This window comes from Phoenix dactylifera, chromosome 3 (assembly GCF_009389715.1).
Source record: "Phoenix dactylifera cultivar Barhee BC4 chromosome 3, palm_55x_up_171113_PBpolish2nd_filt_p, whole genome shotgun sequence".
Lineage (NCBI taxonomy): Eukaryota > Viridiplantae > Streptophyta > Magnoliopsida > Arecales > Arecaceae > Phoenix > Phoenix dactylifera.
This window is the reverse complement of record NC_052394.1, coordinates 2,420,699-2,440,086: the sequence shown is the minus strand read 5'-3', so window position 1 is coordinate 2,440,086 and position 19,388 is coordinate 2,420,699. Positions and strand designations below refer to the sequence as shown.

Here is a 19,388-nt window from a genome sequence, read left to right as displayed (position 1 = left end):
TTGTGAGAAAATGCACTTGCTCCTGTAATAAACAATAATTTATTCTCTCTGTCTCTTGTGTCCGTACCAACTAATTACACTCCTGAAACAATGGCCGACCAACTTGAAGCCAGCATCTAAAAAATTACAGGGAAAATTGCCGAATTTACTGACACTCTCAATTGGATATTTTATACAATGGGGAAAGGAACTGATCATATCGAATGCTATTCTTATAATTTTATCGATCTTCTCTAATAGAAATACAATCATAGGGCATGACAACACAACCCGAAATTTGGAGGCATGCTGATGTGCTAGTCCCTTCCATCAGACATTCTAGTTATCCGAATCCTGGTGTCCTTTCAGATCTTTGTTCGGTGTTCTGGGGCTCTGTCCCATGCTAGAAGTTTTGCCTTCAAGGGACTCTTCAGTATTGCTTGGCTTACCCTGAAATTTGATGAATCGAAATAAGAATCAGTAGAATCAATACGTAGTAACATGCCTTATGGAGCAACAATATAGCCCAAGATAAAGGATGGGATTTATGATTTTTTTCTGACCTGAATATTACCTTTGCTGTTACAGAATGCATTATTTACATTATTTAACACAAAGTAAAAGCAAAGGATCAAAAAGAATGCATTTTCAATTACAGAAATGGCATGCAAAATAACGCCTTGTGTTATTATATGGCATGCAATATTTTACTCAACAATATCTTTTGGCAAATATGACCGGAGATGCGCACTGCTTTACTTACTCGGCCACACGTCATTTATTTGTCATAACAAATGAAAAGAACATCAAGAAATCCTCAGGAAACAAACAATGAAACTATGGTTTATTAAAAAAAATACTTCCAAATACATCATTTTAAGACCTCAAAACTACATATTGGTTGTCACATTCAACATTATTACAACTGCCAAAGACTTTTCCAGTGTGACTCAAATTTTACAGAGATTGTTTTGGTCATCATGTCGGTCAAGATCAAGAACAAACAGTTCAGCACTAATTAAACGTGGAAAACCTTTATCAACTACTTGTCAAGAAAAACACCATTTGCTGGACAAACATACGACTGATGTGGATAAGCATAGGAGGCAATTCAGGATTGCAAACATTGAAATTTTAATGCTGACTTTGAAATAACTACCTTGTTTTTGTCAAGCCAGCCAAAAGGTCTGGAGAGCAGGCCTATTTTCCTAGTGGGTGCATGCTGAGACAACTCTTGAATGGCCCGTGGAGTTCTGCAAATAAATCACCCAACACAAGTTCTGATATTTGACTAAAGAGGATGCATGCTATGCCTATATCCATATACTGAAAATGAGGATTTGGTGCAGTGAGAGAGTGAACCAGCATCAATTCAAGAGTACAGTTCATTTTATAGCAGTTACTTTACAATAACCATCTGCAAGATTAGATCTAATAGAATCAAATAAGATAAAGATGGAGATACCTTGGAGAATGAGGTTGTTGGGCTTTAACCTGGCCAGACTGGTACTGTAATGTAGCCTCCAGCATCGTTTCTGCCATCACAGCCCTTTTCTCCATTTGTGCAAGTGCAGACATAGCTTCTTCATATTTTTCCTGCATGTGTCAGGTAAGAGCAGGTAAAGACTTACAGCTCGTGAAGAATAACCCAAAAGGAGTACATACATATATTTTGATTCAGAACATGCCTAAGTTAAAAATATTGAGGGTGCAATCAGTCTCGTTAGCCTCCTAGGAAGTAGAAAAAATATATGCCAAGAAAGGAACATCATGATTTCACAATTTGGGAGCAGATATCACTTCAAGCACATTCTTAATTGAAAACAGAAGATTCACAGCTCTTCTGCAATTAACATTACAAACTGCAACTTTTCAGCAGAGCAAGAAATTACTGAATGTGATTTGAAAAGAACTTGGAATGAGCAAAAATAACAAATAGAAATTTTCAGTAGCTTCCCCACAGACATAAATAAAACACACTGCTCAAACACAGTAAATGATGCCTAGTCTCTGATCTTTAGTTTAACAGAATTATGGATCCCAACAAAGTTACTTCTCAAAAAAGAAAAAAAAAATCAACTAGAGGAGAAAACTCCTGAGATTGAACCATCAAGAGGAACAACCTTACATGTAATTCTGTGACAACAGACAGCTTGACCAGATAACAACATGCCAAAACTCAAAAGTGAAGTTAGTAAGAGGGTACAGATTTTCAGTTTACACATTCTCAATTCACTTATAGGCCTAATGCACATCCGTTTCCACGAAAGCAGGAAATCTGAAGGACATACAAGACACTGGGCCATCCATGTTTCTAGAACCATCTCTTACTACCAGAAGTAAATTGGTAATGTCACAGGTCAACAGTTTAAGAGAAAACTGGAACAAAATCTTTCTTGCTGTGGCTTCACTAAAGGTCAAAAGAAAAAAAAAATGAGCAGCATGCTTGTATAACATTCTGCCAAAGCAACCCCAGCTTAATGAAACAGTCTTAAAACCATTACAACTCCTGTGTACAGCAAATATGATTGTGAAGTACCTTGTAGTGATTGTAACACCTCAAACCCTAAGCTGAAGCACAAGTACATTTAATCACATGATTCAACTAGAATGAACCTTCTCCATCCAGGACTTCAGTTCGGGGTGGGGGGGGGGGGGGGGGGGGGTGTTATTTCTTAAGAAAAATGTAGAAAACCCACAATCACTAAAATGCACCACAAATTCATCAGTGGGAAAGCACCTGGAGCACATGAGCTGCGCATTTCTGAGCAGCAGCATCTTGCTCGGCAGATACGCGAGCTTCTTCTGTCACCTTCTGTTCCTGTTCCATCCTCATCAAGACCTACACTACATATAAAAGAGCTTCAATCATGTATTAAGACAGTCGTACTGCATATGAGATCAAGTGACCAGACCAGAGAAATGGAAAAGATATAAGAAGAAAGCAGCACCTGAAGAATGGCGCGCTCTTGTTCTTGCTTATCTGCAAGAGCCTGCCGAAGTTCAGATACCTCTTTCTCCAACTGCTCAACCTGTCAGACGAATCCCTTTTGTCGAAATAGGAATACAAAGCGTGGCAGAGAGAAATGCAAAATAATATTCATAGATTAAATAGAAGTTCAGATACAATCCAAGTATCAGCAACACCATTCCCCAGATTTTTGGTAAATTCACCACTAACTCATGCAAAAGAGGAAAAACTAGAAAAAATTTGAAGATTTTCAATGTGAAACAAAATTACGATATCATTCTCAAAAGTTATGGTCCAACCATTGGCAATATGGTGCACTCATTTCTCCCATGTTTCTGAAATGATTACAACATAAGGCCCTGGTCTTCTTTGCAGCTTTGAGGCAATTATAGGATAGGTTCTGAGGTAATTACACAGCAAAGAAAAATCAAGGAGTTTGCTAAAGTTACATTTCATGCTCAATCCACTCCCTGGTGTCTACTAGAATGTGCTCCCAGAGGCATCTTTGCAATGGATCTCGTTTTCGAGGATGGGGGAATGGGTAATAAGTTTTAAAGAGATTTTTGCATCAGCAGTAAGTATACCCATTATCAAGTTGACAAATGCAAATCAAACGGAATACTACAGACACAGATCTAAAACTTAAAAAAAATGTGAATATAGCAAAAGGTGATATGATATGTGCCGCTGGTTGTCAAACAGAAGAGATTTATCAATAATCCTTGGTGTGAGGATAATAGACATAAAAAGGAAATTGATGTTAGTTGACCTATATTTTATATTCCAGTTTTTACTGTTGTCAATAACAAAACATGTGATGCCACCAAGAAAAGGACGAACATTATAACCAATAGCAGCAGGGAGAATGTCTCAACTGAAGAAATGCCATGTAGAGGAGATGTTCTGTAAAGCAGTATCAAGATGAGATAAAATAGATGAAAATAAACTAAATAAGCGAACATAAAGCCTCTGCAAGATTGAGGTTAAAAAGATGCATGTGCAATGAAAAACCACCACACTAACATCTCATCAGTGGATGGGATTACCATAGGCTGGGACGGATGCAGAGTCAAACCACAAGCTCATAATCAAAAGCAGAGGGAAATGATGCAAACGACATAAGTAAAATGCCAAATAGCCCACTTTGGTCGCAGTGTTTTGTTTTTTTTTTTTTTGAGGGGGGGTGTTGGGGGGGTGGGGTGGCGGGGCACTTGAGGGTGTGGGGAGGGGGTGTTCCCATCCCTCAACATAAGATAGAGTTCAAGCTCCCTCTTCTCTGCATGGCATCCTCTCTCTTAATATAGATATAATTGGATAATTATCTCTTAGAAAACAAATTTCAACAATGCAATCAAGCCTAAGAAAAAGCTTGCAATCTTCCCTGACCAGTGTTCTTCTATGTTAACTCTGTTTTTTCCCTCTCTTGTACCTTCTCTTACAATCTCATATCCATTTTTTCTATGTACCATCCATTCCCCCTCTCCTTCTACCATCCCCCATCCTCGTGGATGCTCTTTTGCATGGACAATTGCACATGCAAGTGAGAAAAAGAAAACAGAAACTCAAATATCTTGGACTCTTTCTCCAGCCATAAAATTATCCATAAGGTCAAGTTGATAGCTCTTAAGTGCACACACACATAGAGAGAGATAGAGATCTAAATAGATAGATTGAGAGAGAGAGAGAAAGTGAGAGAGAGAGATTTCTGAAAGGGTTTAAGCCAAGAATTTAAGGACTGCTGGTCAGTTATAGGTTTAGAGGAAACAACTAATAAGACAACTACTACATGAATTTTAGATGGAGTAAAATCTTTGCATGCATTATTAAATTAGATCATCAATTACAGAGGCCTACAGGCTTTTGTGTTTTGATGAGAAAATGAAATGAAGAATAGTTCATGAAAAGAAACTAAAAGGAAAGAAAAGAAAGCTGTTGAGAATGTGGTTAGGATACAGTGTTATCCTGATCCACTTGCCTTTTGTTGTCTTCTTTTAATACCACCATGCAAATTGGAAGAAAAATTTTTAAGTATCTTAGAGAAAACCTCATTTCTTAATTTTCTGCTTGCATCTCTCCCTAAAATTAATTTTCTCCTTACATTTCTCTCCCTAAATTTATCTTTCATTACCCAACATTGGAAAAGAATACCATCCCCCTCCCCCCACCAAAAAAAAGGAAAAAAAAAGAACTTCTCTCACTCATTTTCTCAGCAACCAAGCAGAACATTAGTGTCATAGCTCAAACACATAGAATCCTTTGTTGATTATAATTAGAACTCTGCTGTTTCTAACACTCTTTTCTTCTACCAAACTACTAATAGTTTCATTCAGCATGCTTAACTGTAGACATGAACTCCAACACAGCCCATGAACCCAGCATAGATGGCATACATAAATTCAGAGAAGAAGACTCCAGAACTAAGCAAGTGTCATTTCAATTGGAGTAAAAAAATGCAATCTACTACAGATTAAATGCAGATAATAGTCAGAGTCATACAGGGAAAAGAATTTTTATTTATAGATGGCTAGAAATTTGAGCTGTATTGCTACTTAGCAACAGAAACTGTCCAATAAGCATCACAATAATCTACCTTGGCACTTAAAAGGCGTCTATTATCCTGCTTGACCATCTCCATGAATGCTGTCTCCAACTCCTCAGCTCTAGCATATAATAGGAACAGCAAATAAAATTTAAAATTTACTATGAGATTATTTGAAATTTGCTTTTGGGAAGATAAACCATTATAGTTGCAAAACTGTATGTTTTAGAATTGCAGAAACAAGAGATAAATGACCACACAATTGGATATCAGAACAAACAACAACTCAGAATGGCAAAAAAAATAAAAGTCTCCATGCATTTGGCAATGCCTAGCAGTTAAAAAAGTCATTGGTAATGCATATAGTTTAAAAAAAAATCAAAGTAAAATTGCACAAACTACATGTTCCATGCAAGCCAAACAAGTAGCGCAAAGAACCTCTCATTTTCCCTCTAAGCAAATGAGGAACATTCACTGAAACATGATCTTGCCCACAATATTCAGTGTCGTCGTCCCCTTTTAAAGAAGATATTTAAGCTAGCACATAAAATTGAGTGAACTTTGCATTCAATGAGAGCATAAATATCAGCCAAGTCCTAAGGAGATTTTGGTATTATATAATATATATAGAAATGTAAATAAGAATGCTTTTTTATTCCACTGTTACGTGGTTGGCTTTACAACTTCAACTTGGGTCACTCGAGTCAATTGGAAGAACAGGAACAGCAAGATCTTCAACAAGCAGAAAGATACTCCAAAATGACCCACTAAGCTTGTGGTTGCATTTGCAGTCGAGTATTTCAAATCAAAGGAAATCATATCAGGTTAATCAAGTTTGGAAACTGATCATCTGGAGTCTCGAATCCAGGACCCAGCAGATTTGAATTCAGTTAAGTGAATAGACCTAAGGGACAACTAAGTAAAAGAATCAATAAAGCAATAGCTAGAACGTTGGTTATAAATGAAGAAGGGAGCATGGTCAAACATCACATAGGGGTAGTGAAGGTTCCGGGCATGTTATACCTCAAAGCAAATTCAAGCAGATGGCTGAGTTAAGGGCCTTATGAGAGGGTCCCAGTGATCACTCACAGGCTTTGCAACATGACAAACATTTGCATGGAGGTGGCCTCTAGTAATCATTTCTTGGATTAAATGAAATTGTCAAGAACAAGATAAGAACCTAGCTGTTAGCAGTAGGAACTAGGAATTATTTGGGCCAAAGTAGGGACAAGTACATCTCACATACTTACAAGAGGGCTGCTTTTAACAGATTGGCTTGCTAGGTCCACCAAGCTCGGTAAGTTAGAGCAGAATTTGCCTAGAGATTTTGTTAAACCACAAAGTTACACCAAGTAAAGATCTCCGACTCTGAAGAAGTTGATGCAAATGTAAGGAATTATAGCATATAAAGTAGGTGAATGAAAAGTATATCATAGTATTTACCAATATATATATATATATATATATATATATAATAGTGATATAAGGACTCCATGAAAGAATCTGCCGACACCGCAAAAGATTCAGTAACGTTAAATTAGTTGGTGACACTACAGCAAGTCATGCAAATTTCTTGTTTCTTTTCATCAAATTTGTAGTGGCAAGTGTCAAGACTACACTGCTATTTAGCAAATCATCTAATATAATATCTTTTTCCCCCTTAAAACCTTTTTTCACCAATCCAAAAATATAAAATATGCAGATGTCAAAATTCAGAGACAAGCTTTACATGATAGCAGTTAAACTATGTAGCAGGCTGGCAGGCCTGCCTAAAGGCAACTCTGTGCCTCCTCCTCAACATCTTACATGAAGATACCATATCAGGCATAATAAACTAATTCTTCTCGACATGGACAAGAGGGATCAAAAGAATAACAAATTCTTCTGGACTTGGACAAGAGGGATCAAAAGAATAACAAATTCTTCTTGACATGGACAAGAGGGATCAAAACAATAACAAATTCTTCTTGACATGGACAAGAGGGATCAAAAGAATAATTATGTTCCGAACGCAAAAAGCAAATGAACTGATTTGGAGTAAAAAAATAGGGAAAGGTCTAAGACTCACTTTTCTTTTACCGAGACAATTCACAACATAAGACTCACATGGCCAACCTGGATATTACAAGGACACCAACCTGAGAACAGCTGATCTTTTCTCCTCCAGCAATTTACACAGCTCGACCTTCAACCATGTCACCTAGACAAAAATTGCATATCATCTAAATTTCAACAGAAGTATAATGAAAACAATGGAAGGGAGAACTATTCAAGCATTTAGACCTTTTTAAGAATGATTGACTAATAGATGTGTTTCATGTTTCCTCATCAGAAAACTATGTGTTCATGATATTCGAAGAAAATAGATCTACCTACATTATATTTCAGCATTAAATAAAGCAGTAGTTCAGTAATTCATATTGATGCTAACAGATCACTTTTCAAATTGGAAAGATGTGCCCTCATTCTTTAGATTTACAGAACATTGAACCAACTGCAAACAAGTTCATTACTAGCTAGCATCCATGAAGAAAGATATCTACATGACCATCTGAAAATTCATGGTCAGTATTGTCGATGTCCAATAACTGGGAGAAGGCTTGTTGATTAATGTTTACAGTGTATAGATTCAACTGCTGAACTGTTTGCAAGAATATGGAAGCAGGAATTCTTATATGCAACTTGATTATCTCCTCTTACTTGCAATAGCAATATCTGGCATGATTATCAACTCTTGCAATAATAATCGGCATGCTAGAGGCTTTCAATGTCTTGTCCTCCTCGAATATATCACAGATGCAACAGATTTTATTTTGGTAAGATGGCTATATTAAAACAGCCCTAGTGTAAGTACAACCACTTGAATCCAAAACCAAAAATGTCATGAAATTGCCCAGGAGCAGAGGAAACAGAATCCCGAAGCACAAGCCCCATATGATTGGCAATGTGAGAAGCTACCCAATCTACGGCACTGTTTGCCTCTCTGTAGTCATGATTGGCTTCAAAAGAAGTGAGGGAAGAAGTAAACCTCCAGATGTCCAAAAGAAATGGATGATCACCTTCAATCTGATTAACCTTATTTGTTATCCAAGCAATCAATGTTTACAAATCCCTTCAAAAACTACGTTAGTCGCCTTCAGCATTGAAGTATCATGTATTAGACCTTCCCATGCCCCACTCAGCCCAGCCAAAGGGACTCTGATATCATAAAGACAAGTTCCACCCGCAGCCACAAAGGACATAGAAAAGTTTCAAACCGCAAAACCAGCACCATCATTTCGATGTAAAATATACAGGAAACTTAAACAATTGTAACCAGGCAGCCATCAATGTTCCAAAAGACAAGCATGGTTCTTTCCTTCTTCAAAATCCAAGGATCCAAGGCTGTATTTTCAACTACTATATCCTAGTGCCAGCAGACTTACTATCCCCAGTACCACTCCCTACCCAGTAATACCTTTCTGCTTCTTCAATTGTTTTTGGCCCCTGCCACCTTAGCTTGAAGTCTGAACACATCACAATCTATTTTTCTCTAAGTGTTTCTTCCATTTTGCTGTTGAAGAAGAGTATTTGAGTATCACAGGAGCAATATTCTGTCAAATGGTTGAAGCATTTATCATATTTGAAACAATAGGGCACGTGCATGTCACCTTTAGGTGGTTCCTTACACAAATTTTGAGAGTATAGTTGCTAATTGAAAGCAATAATTGATTCATGCCAGACCCAGAGTCCAAATTCTGGATATTGATGAAAAGAAGAGAGGCATCAAGAATACAATATTTCTGCATCCAAGTAGGTTGAATGCAACCCAATAGTGATAGAGTGGTACAACATTTTGTGCACTAAGATCTTCCAGATATAACTCTCATAGCTCATTTTCTGTTAGATATAATTTATTCAGCTGTTTTGCTGATATATTCAAACCAACAAGTAACCACGGCAATAACTAGGAATGATGACCAGTTCTTTCTATACGTTATTCAGCATCAAGGCACTTCAGTATACTGAATAATTAAGATTTTAAGTATAGAATTGCTCCTCAACCATATCATACCAATTGTAGTTTAGAAAAATTAGACCACTAAATCAATTTTAGCTTTGAAAAGTTTTTGTTTTTTATGTTTTAATACATTTTACCTAATTGAGTTACATCCCACCAGTGATGCATCAGGCAGTTGAAGGAACTATAGAAATAACTTTGGTTTAAGAAATAAAAACTTACCTGTTCTTTAAGATCAGGTAAGGAATCTGGCTCTGAATCAACTGTTAGACTATTTGAATATCCTTCTATATCTGTCGATCCAGACTTCAAGGGATGCAAATCCCCATTGGTTTGCGTATCACGTAACACCTCTGCTGCGTTGGTTTCTGTAAGTGTTGATCCTGGGTCATGTTTGAAACTATATAACTTAGATGCTAGGCCCTTAGAGTCCTTCCATGAATTAAGTCCTCTGGATCTTTCCTCCATGGCAGCTATAACTGCAGGCCTATGTTTTTTCCTCAGCTCTTTCAATATTGTTTCATCTACAGCTTGATAACCCATGCAAGCTGTCAAGACAAGCTGGCTACTGTCAAAGGTAGAGCCAGCAAGGGACTGCAGTAATGTAACTGCATCTCCAGCATCTTTTGTAGTCACGACTGCAGGACCTACAGATTGACATGTGATTTTTTAAAGAAAATTATTATGCTACAGTACTAAAAAATGAACAAAATACAGAAATTAAAAGGAATTTTATTAAATGAGATAATAAACTAAAATAGGTTTGCCCCGTACCATATAATTCCATCAAAGCAAGTGCTGCTCGAAATAACATTACACGATTTCCATCAAAGAGAAGCACATCCCATATACGAAGAACTGAAATTATAAACACCACGAGATCTTTATCTATGGATACTATAGCATTTAATTTTGCAATGTATCAAGGTGCAAGTATCAATTGATGAGTTCCCAAAAGAAAAGGAACATATGATACCATTTAATTTAGTAAATGTAGTCAATGTCTTGATGGATATGGTAATAAGACATAAATAAAACCTGACCACTTTCCCATGGAAGCATATTCATGAAAATGGAAAGGAACCAAGGTCCAGTGACCCATGCCACCTGCACGCCCAGATAATCCAAATGATGAACTGCAAAACAGAAGCATACAAAATGTGGAGTTAAATAGGTTTGCCAAAGAGTGTGGGTGCATGCATATATATGTACAACAATACACATATACAGACAATGAAATACAGACCCAATTTTGGAAATTTCTCATGCACTAGCTCCTCAAAAACAAGCTGGTCCACCTGATGCAAAAAATAAAAAAAATAGAAACTAAGATGTGCAACATTAGTGATCAGCAATATTAATCCATAGATTGCTTCTCTTACAAGACCTCCTTAATTTCAGATAGATATGCACAGGAAAGAGTAAAAGTGGTTGCTAGAAAGATCCTACAAATAAATTGATTACCTGAGATTCAATCATTTCCTCAGAATAGTAGCCATCAAAGTAGTCATCGATGATACCTAACAAAGTCCTGTTGAATTTTGCAATGACTTAGAAAAGACAATGCAACTGACAATATATACTAGAATAGATATGTTTGCTTGATCAAAAAAGTCGAGTTTCATGATCAGCAATCATGAAACTTTTTTCTTTTGCCAACTCAGATTTGGAACTAATCATGCTAACCTACCAAAATGCATTTTCCTCAGGCATCAACAATAGTAACAGGCCCCCAAAGAAATTCATAGCCTACACAGACAATATTTAGCACAATTTCATCATATGGAGAATAGGGCATATAACTGGAAATTCAATCTAGGAACTAATAATAAAGAATAAAAATTCTTAACTCAAAACAAATAAAAATATGGAATACTAACAGGAAACTCAATATGTCAATTTACACAGAATAAGATAAATAAAGCTTTAGCTCGGAGGGGAAACATATAATAAATCGTAGGTAAAAATAAATCATAAATTTTCTTTGGTAAAAGCAGTCTCCTGACTTCCAGCATAACATAAAGTAACATCACTGCACATATAATTTACCAGAAATCTAGCAACCAAAGTGGGACTGCCTGTGTATTCTGGCGAAAAGAAAAAAAGAGGGGGGGGGGGGGAGTACATAATTGTCAAATTTCATAGGTAAAAATAAATCATAAATTTTCTTTGGTAAAAGCAGTCTCCTGACTTCCAGCATAACATAAAGTAACATCACTGCACATATAATTTACCAGAAATCTAGCAACCAAAGTGGGACTGCCTGTGTATTCTGGCGAAAAGAAAAAAAGAGGGGGGGGGGGGGGAGTACATAATTGTCAAATTTCATGGAAACCCAAAACCCATAAGGATTTTGATTGGTACACCGAAACCATGTAAAAAATGCTATTCCAAAATTAGCCAAAGCCTCAAATTTTTAGGTAGAGTGGTTAAAACATGATTTTTTTAAGCCCTTTCTTTGGCTGGAGGTCATTGATGCAGTCCATATACCAACTCACATGAAGATCTGAGTAATGATTCAAATCCTGTGGGCCGTCCTGGTTTTTTCACGGAACAGGACATGCTGCTGTCCCGCACTCTCCAGAAACTTGGGACATTGGATTTCCTGGGATGTGCCGAACAGGATGTTGGAACCACAACGGGACGGTCCCGTCCCAACGCTTGAGACGGTGCCCTGTCCCAACATCCCACAAAGACTTGAATACTTGCTGAGGAGTCCATGAAATATGTGAAAATAAAGTAAGATAAATAGTAGTGCAATAATTAAATTCTGAAAACCATCTCCCAAAATAAACAGTAATAAGAAATGCATGTTAATACACATTGTCTGATAATATCGATACTTAAAATACAACTTTATTGTATGGCTTCTGTTTAAAGTAAGCTCTAGACGAGCCTCAATAAAAGGCTCATCTTACAGAAATTAACAAAGCTGGACCTCATCTAAGTAGCCAGACCTCACCAACTATTATGCCACATATGTCACCCCAAGATCTGCTCTATAATTAGATATTTCACTTCGCATAGCTCAACTTCGAGTTTCTGCTAAGCTTTTGTACTCAATTTTTTTTCAGACCCATAAAGTCACAAGTTAAAAATTTTACAAGCATTCGATACTTATAAATAACAAGCAGCATCTTTGTAGAGATTAAACAGGAGAATAAGAAATTGACTGCTCATCTTGATCATAAGAGGAGAAAAAGAAAAGGAAGCTAGCTTGTGTTTAGTAACAGGACAATTGGAGGAAAGAAAACAAGATATTCAAATCCCCATTCTTATAGGAACTTACTTCCTATTAAGGGCAATTGGAGGAACTTACTTCCTCAAGTCTTTGTAATATTAGGGCGATTATCTTTTCAGATCAACTGAGAAATCAAATCCCCATTCTTATTGTGCTTTATTAAGGGCTGATAATTGGAAAAGGAGAAAGAGATGAGCAAAGAAGAGGACTCTTTTGATTTACTACCACAAAGAAAGCATACAAGGTGAAGGAGAATGTTGTTCCTGGAATAATATAATCATCTCACTGAATCCTAACCCTAGCAAGTCTACTAGGCTTCATTTCAAATCAAGAAAGAAAACACCACATAATAATTGTTTTGCATCTGATAATGAATGATGCAGTTCCCAATCCACATATATTATCACACATAATGTAATCAAGGAATGAACAAAATGAACCATGCTGGCCTCCTCACAGTTCTAACACACCTGAAGTCCCGTGAATCAGCCATTTCAACATTTTTTTCTTTTTTTTTTAGAGAAAGAGGGAGGTATAACCGCCCATATTATTAAAACTATAGCAGTCAAAGCCAGGTTACAAAGTAAATAAAAAGTTATAGGAAAAGCTAATAAGAAAGGAGGCCGAAGAGACCAAAAACCCCAACTAGAAGTGAGCTATTTAAGAGTGGATTCAGAACAACCGAAGCTGGGCTGAGTTTTATCATTGAAACAAAGTAACCAACATTTATTCCTTTTTGATTAGTCATTCAGCCATTACTGCTGGCCATGGCATTCAAAACCATGATCAGACACGAGAGTGGGTGCACAAACAAGGTTGAATGTGAGTAAGGATACTATTAAGATGGACACCATAACTGCCTAATTGATGCTTTATAGGTACAATGCCATGACCTCAAATTAGGTTACTTACATGCAAAACTTTTGCAGAGGCACCACACCTGAAGATACATTTAGAAGTCTTATGGTTACGTATAGTTATACCATTAGAAGCAGAATTATAGTGTAGTCACAAATGGGTATTTGATTAAATGTGACTCATGTAAATTTCCATATTATAGCCAGATGTCCAAATATTCCATGACATATGGGGGCTGAAGCCACACTGGACCACAAATTATGAGATGTCCGCTACTCCACACTCACATGCAGGTGAGCTCATCACCATCCTTCCCTATGCTCACATTTCTCTTTCCTTTGCCATCTGCATCCACTTCTATCTTCTTTTTTTTCAAACCAACCTAACCCTAGCCATGGTCCGAGTCTGAACAATTTCTCTTTCCTTATGTTTTTTCTGTTAAAACAATGGATTTAGAGCTCCACTTTCTATACCAGGTAATTTCTTTGCATTAATCAATGTATTGATTTGAAAAGTACTATAGCCTATGTTCATGGATACAAAACAATCTAGATTCCTAACAAAGACTAGTTATTCTTTTGCTCTTATAATCAATAAAATCTTGGCATCTGCACGTGCAAACTTGGAGGATAATTATTTTTCAGAATAACACACCATATCATTCTTGAAAGCTGCAAAGCTTTTGACAACACCTCACTGTACAGACATGGATTGTTCATGAGAGCACACCCTAGCAATGAAAAGTACTGACAAACGCACACAAAGAAGTGTGAGAATTGCTTCCTCAATTTTAACATGTCCAGCTGTTCGATAAAATTTTGAGGAAATATTTGTCCTTTTTCGATCACGTCATTCATGATCTTCTTCAACAGATGGCAGTTAACATCATAAAATGCATGAATATGGAGTATCAGATTCCATCAAATGAAAAAGCTTCATATCTTCACCAGATATAAAAAGTGACAACAATACATATAGAAGACAAGAAGAACTACTACAGAGTCCAGTCTTGAGTACCTGGCAGTAACCAACTGATGGATTATGGCGAGCATATGCTGTAAGCAAACGCCTCAGTGCATTTCTCCCATCGTCATCTAAAGCGGGATGCCCTGGAAATGTTCGAGGCAAATCCTGTAAAGAGAGCATACAAGCCATGCAGATGAGAATCATTCATTTTGTAGTAATTTCAACAGCCCAGGCTTCTATGAGATAACAAAGGATGGACTTTGGACTTCATAATCCTTTAATCTAATGACCTTCTCAATCTGTGTCTTGCATTTCTCAGGCACACATCCTCCCCGAGGTCTTTTTGGCATGCTAAGAGCGTCATTTGGAAGTGAGGCATCAGATTCAGTAGTGTCAGTGTGTGGAGCTAGCAAGTCATTATAGTACCCCTCCACCCTCCGTGCCGTCACACCCACAAAAGCTTGCCATAGCTGCGATTAGAGTGGAAGATAGATTGAGAAAAGACAAGCACCAGATTACTGATCATGAGTGCAATAGTACAGTAATGACTGCACCTCTGCTCTGAGAGCCATTGGCACTCCTCCGCGAACAAGGCACTCCAGCTCTTCTTTCCAAGGAGAGAAAGGCTCCTGCTTTGCTGCTGAATCAGCATTCCCACCGTCACCTGAAGCCGCCTCCTCCTGGACCGCATCCGATCTCTCCACATCATAGAACTCTTCCTCAGACTCTTCTTCTTTAGAATGTCTTGCCACCTCTTCAATTGGTGCGAGACAATTCCCAGTTCTCCCAGATTCCCGTTCACTGCAGGATAGGCTCCTCCTCTTCTTCACCCGATGACTCATCAACTGCTCGATGGCAGCGAGAGATGGTCTTATCTGACTCCATGTATGGGTTCTATGGATTTTTGCCTTTCCTTTCTCAATCGGCTCCTTCTGTGCACCAACTTCCTCGTGTCCATCACATTTGTCAAGTCCGCTCTGATCACAGTCATTTCCTGAGTCGTTTGGCGTGTCCGCACCAATATCTTCTGCCGATGAGTCGTTGGACAACACCGGAGCGGACTCGGCCAGGCTCTGGAGGAAGTTCTTCCATCGATCCGATCGCTCTTCTTCTTCCTCCTGGAACCATTATGAGATCAAGAATCTAAGCAATACCTTGATATATAATTTTTACGGAGTCAAAATATATATATATATATATTGGATGGATTGCCTTGTAGATTTTTGCATATTCCCGGTATCTCTGCAAGTGTTGAGGCCGCACGGCAAACCCATAGGCGTCCCTGCTCAGATATCATACCGTCAATTGGAAAAATTATATAGAAATCGGTCCCTTGAAACTGAAGAACTTAAGAATCAAGAATCAAGAAACCTAAAAGAAAAATATTGACAAATCGATAAAAAAAAAATCTAATCTTTACCTAGACTCAACGTCCATTAAAGAGAAATCAATCAAAACACCATAGCAGAACTCCAATTAGATCGTCCATCGCACTAGCTCTCGAAGGACGCATTTGCCACCACAGGTAAAACCGCCCTAGAATCCGTAAAGATCCCTAATTTAACCTACTGCCGCGACAGTCGAACTGAAACCTATCTCCTCGAACGCGTACACCACTAAATCTCGGGGGTACTGAGGCTGTATATATAATAAAGAAATGCAAGATCGCAGGCCGCATTTGCCCGAATTAGGATTACGCAATGCAAGGAAAAATGGGGAAAAAAAGAGCACTAAGAAGGAAAGAGAAGGGAAGAACAAGGAAAGAGATACAAGGTACGGGGAGAAAAGAAATCCGCTATCATCTCGGCGGGAGAACAAACGACACGTGGAGAGAAGGGGCCGATCAGTCACCGCTTCTGCTCTAAAGAGATGACGGGGAGGCTCTTCCCCCTCATCGCGCGCTCGCAATATTGCCGGCGGAGCCGTGATGATCTTGAGGAGGCGCTGCTCCTGCCGCTGGCCGCCGCCGCGTCTCGCTTTTAGATTTCTTTTATTACTCCGATTCAAGAACTGCCAGGTTCAGCGTGACAGTGAGTTGGAGAGGAGATTAGGGAGGATTCTTGGGATGAACAAATTTTTCTTGCACCAAAAAGAGGGGGCAGGCCAGAGGAGGACGCGGGTCGAGGAATTTTGGGAATGCTGAGAGACGGGAAAATTGTGTGCGAATTTCTAGTTGCTAACGCCAAACGTGAACCAGCGGGAGCTTGAAGCCTGGTTTCAGGGCTTTTGGGGGCAGGCAACTCTCTTTCGGAGCGCACCATTGGAGCTTGGTGCCCGTTTTGAGATGCTCTAACGGTTAAATGTCTTTGGCTGATGGCAATGGCAGGGGTTCGTCTCGATATGAAATTATCATCAATCACAGCCGCTGATTTCTATAACAGTACATCGAGATGCATGCTTGATAAATGGGATCCACGTAAATCAGCGGCTATTATTGGCTGTCTTCGTGGGGCCGAGCTGCATGCATTAGAGGCGATGATTTCTCCCTAAGGGCTCGTTTGGTTCGCGGGAAGCATTTTCCTTCCTAGGAATATGATTCCTGGGAAACAAATTCCTAGGAAGAGAATGCCTAGAAAAGTATTTTTGACATGTTTGGTTGACCATGGGAAAGTCACAAATTTCCAAGGTGCTTATGTTTGGTTGGCCATCCACTTTCCTAAGAAAGTTATATATAATTCCTATTATGCCCTTAATAAAAATTAAGTTTTTAATGCTTCTTTAATGCTGAAGGGACTTTTTGGAAAAAAGTAAAATGGAGTGATTCCCGCCTCATGGGAAAGTAACTTTCCCATGTTTCTCATGGAAAAGACTTTCCCATGTTTCTCATGGGAAAGACTTTCCCATGAAATGTGGGAATCACATTCCCATGGGAATATAACCTTCCCTTCTCTCTCCTTTGAAAACTCCAACCAAACAAGAGGTATCTCATTACTTTCCCGTTGACCACACTTTCCCCCCTTCTTTTCCCGCGAACCAAACGAGCCCTAAATGGAGGCATTCCGACATGAGCTGATTTAGAATCACGGCTTACATCGTTTATCAGACGGTGGAGGCTTGCTCACCTCAGAAACAATCTTATTGTGACCTTGTTATGGTACCATGCTCCTTTGCTAATATAGATGTTTTGAGAAGCGGATTGCTGCATCTTTTCTTTATGGTAGAAATTGAACATGAGTCATTCAATAAGTTTCCATGCATCATCGTGAGATTCAAATTAGCCGTTTTAGCTTAAAAGATTCCTTTCATGTAGATTTCTGACCATCGTTAAAATTTATTATTAATTATAGAATATATATCCAATTATATTGGTATTAGCTTGCTTGGTCATTATTAATATTTATTATTTAATATACAATGAAATTTAACTATTAAAATTTTTTATTTATCAAAATTTGCTATATTTGCCATATTGCATTTTAAAAATAATTTAAAAATGAGGAAAAATGCATCCTACAAAGTCAATAGTAATAATGTTGGTATTAATGATGAGACTTTTCAGGTAAGTTTTGTGCAAAAATTTTTATTCACCATGCACATACCGATATTAATAACATTGATATTAATGATAAAAGTTTTAATTTGGTCATAATTAAAATTTATTGCTTAATGTACAATAGAAATTTGGTAATTAAAGTCTTCTACTAGTATAAATTTTATATTACTATATTTTATTTCAAAAAAGTTGAAAAAGAGAAATATATATTTCGTTGTATGGTTTATTTGCTGGTATAATTTGAAAATGATGTCAGGATATAAAAAATATCTATAAGAAATTGAATTAGTATTGGCAAGAGGGAAAAAAAAAGAAGGAGATTTTAGATAAGTACACAAAAGCAAAAATAAAGATGTTTTAAGATATGCATATGAAAATATTGCTCAGCATCAAAGAGAGGCTTCAGAAGACAACGGAATCACGGCAGGCGGGAGGAAATTATAGCCCACTACCAGAAAACACGCGTATAGTGACGAAAATTCCCGTCACTATACCATGTTTCCGGTCACTAATACGGAATTTGTGACCGGAGCTCCCGTCACTGAATTGGTTACAAAAACACGCGTCACTAAATTCTCAGTGACGGCGGCGATTCCCGTCACTAAACTCCGTGACAGAATCACCGTCACTAAACCATTACAAATCCAAAAATTAAATATTTAAGAAATTATGTATTTCCCGTCACTAACCAGTCATTGAGTTAGTGACGAAGGTAACTTGGTCACTGATTTTGTCACAGAATTTGGTCACAAATTTGGTCACTGATCTGTCACAACCTTCAGTGACAAATTTAGTCGTCACAGACATGGTCACAAATTTTGTCACTAAATTTGTTATTAATTCCGTCACTGATCTAGTAACAAGATTACCGTCACTAATTTGTCACAACTCACTGAGCATAATCATTTTTTAGTAACCAAAACTCTGTCACTAAATTTATGGCTGCTCGTCACAATACTTGGTAAACAATTCAGTAACCAAATTTAGTCACTGATCACATTCCAATAACCTGGTACATTTGGTACATTGATTGGCTCATAATAATAATAACAATATCATTAATAGCAAAGGCATTCAACATTACGCAAAAGTTTTTTAACATGTCATTCAAAATAGGCATCAACATGTCCTAAATCCATCAAAATCAAAGTACAAAAAGTATGTCATAACAGAGATTTCATTCCTCCTAGAAATGCAAAGACCTATCATCTAAGGCAAAAGCAATTATAATGAAGCATGATCAGCAGAACCAGAATCACCATTACCCCCCGTTCTGCATGCCATGGTCCAAAGCCAATCTCTTCTCTCATCTTTTGAAGAACCTCCTCTTGCCATTTTTTC

At 37.8% G+C, this 19,388-nt stretch overlaps 1 protein-coding gene across 5 annotated transcripts; it reads right to left on the bottom strand.

The window, feature by feature from the left end:
- Nucleotides 1-16,838, bottom strand: LOC103709144 (TBC1 domain family member 8B-like). 5 transcript variants are annotated; one of them, XM_039124249.1, is made up of 19 exons: nucleotides 16,325-16,836; nucleotides 15,975-16,192; nucleotides 15,767-15,836; nucleotides 15,109-15,672; nucleotides 14,845-15,024; nucleotides 14,606-14,719; nucleotides 11,180-11,238; nucleotides 10,954-11,020; nucleotides 10,736-10,787; nucleotides 10,533-10,625; nucleotides 10,264-10,347; nucleotides 9,712-10,136; nucleotides 7,628-7,689; nucleotides 5,541-5,610; nucleotides 2,931-3,011; nucleotides 2,720-2,821; nucleotides 1,445-1,575; nucleotides 1,139-1,232; nucleotides 1-429 (listed from the first exon to the last, which is right to left on the bottom strand). In XM_039124249.1, the coding sequence occupies exons 2-19, from the start codon at nucleotides 15,989-15,991 to the stop codon at nucleotides 319-321; spliced, it is 2,376 nt and encodes a 791-aa protein (XP_038980177.1). In that variant the 5' UTR covers nucleotides 15,992-16,192; nucleotides 16,325-16,836; the 3' UTR covers nucleotides 1-318. The 5 variants fall into 5 exon arrangements, 4 of the variants coding, with proteins under 4 accessions (XP_038980177.1, XP_008792592.2, XP_038980176.1 ...); XM_008794370.4 differs by having other exon boundaries at nucleotides 16,406-16,836; XM_039124248.1 differs by having other exon boundaries at nucleotides 15,975-16,836.
- Nucleotides 16,839-19,388: the final 2,550 nt, after the last annotated feature.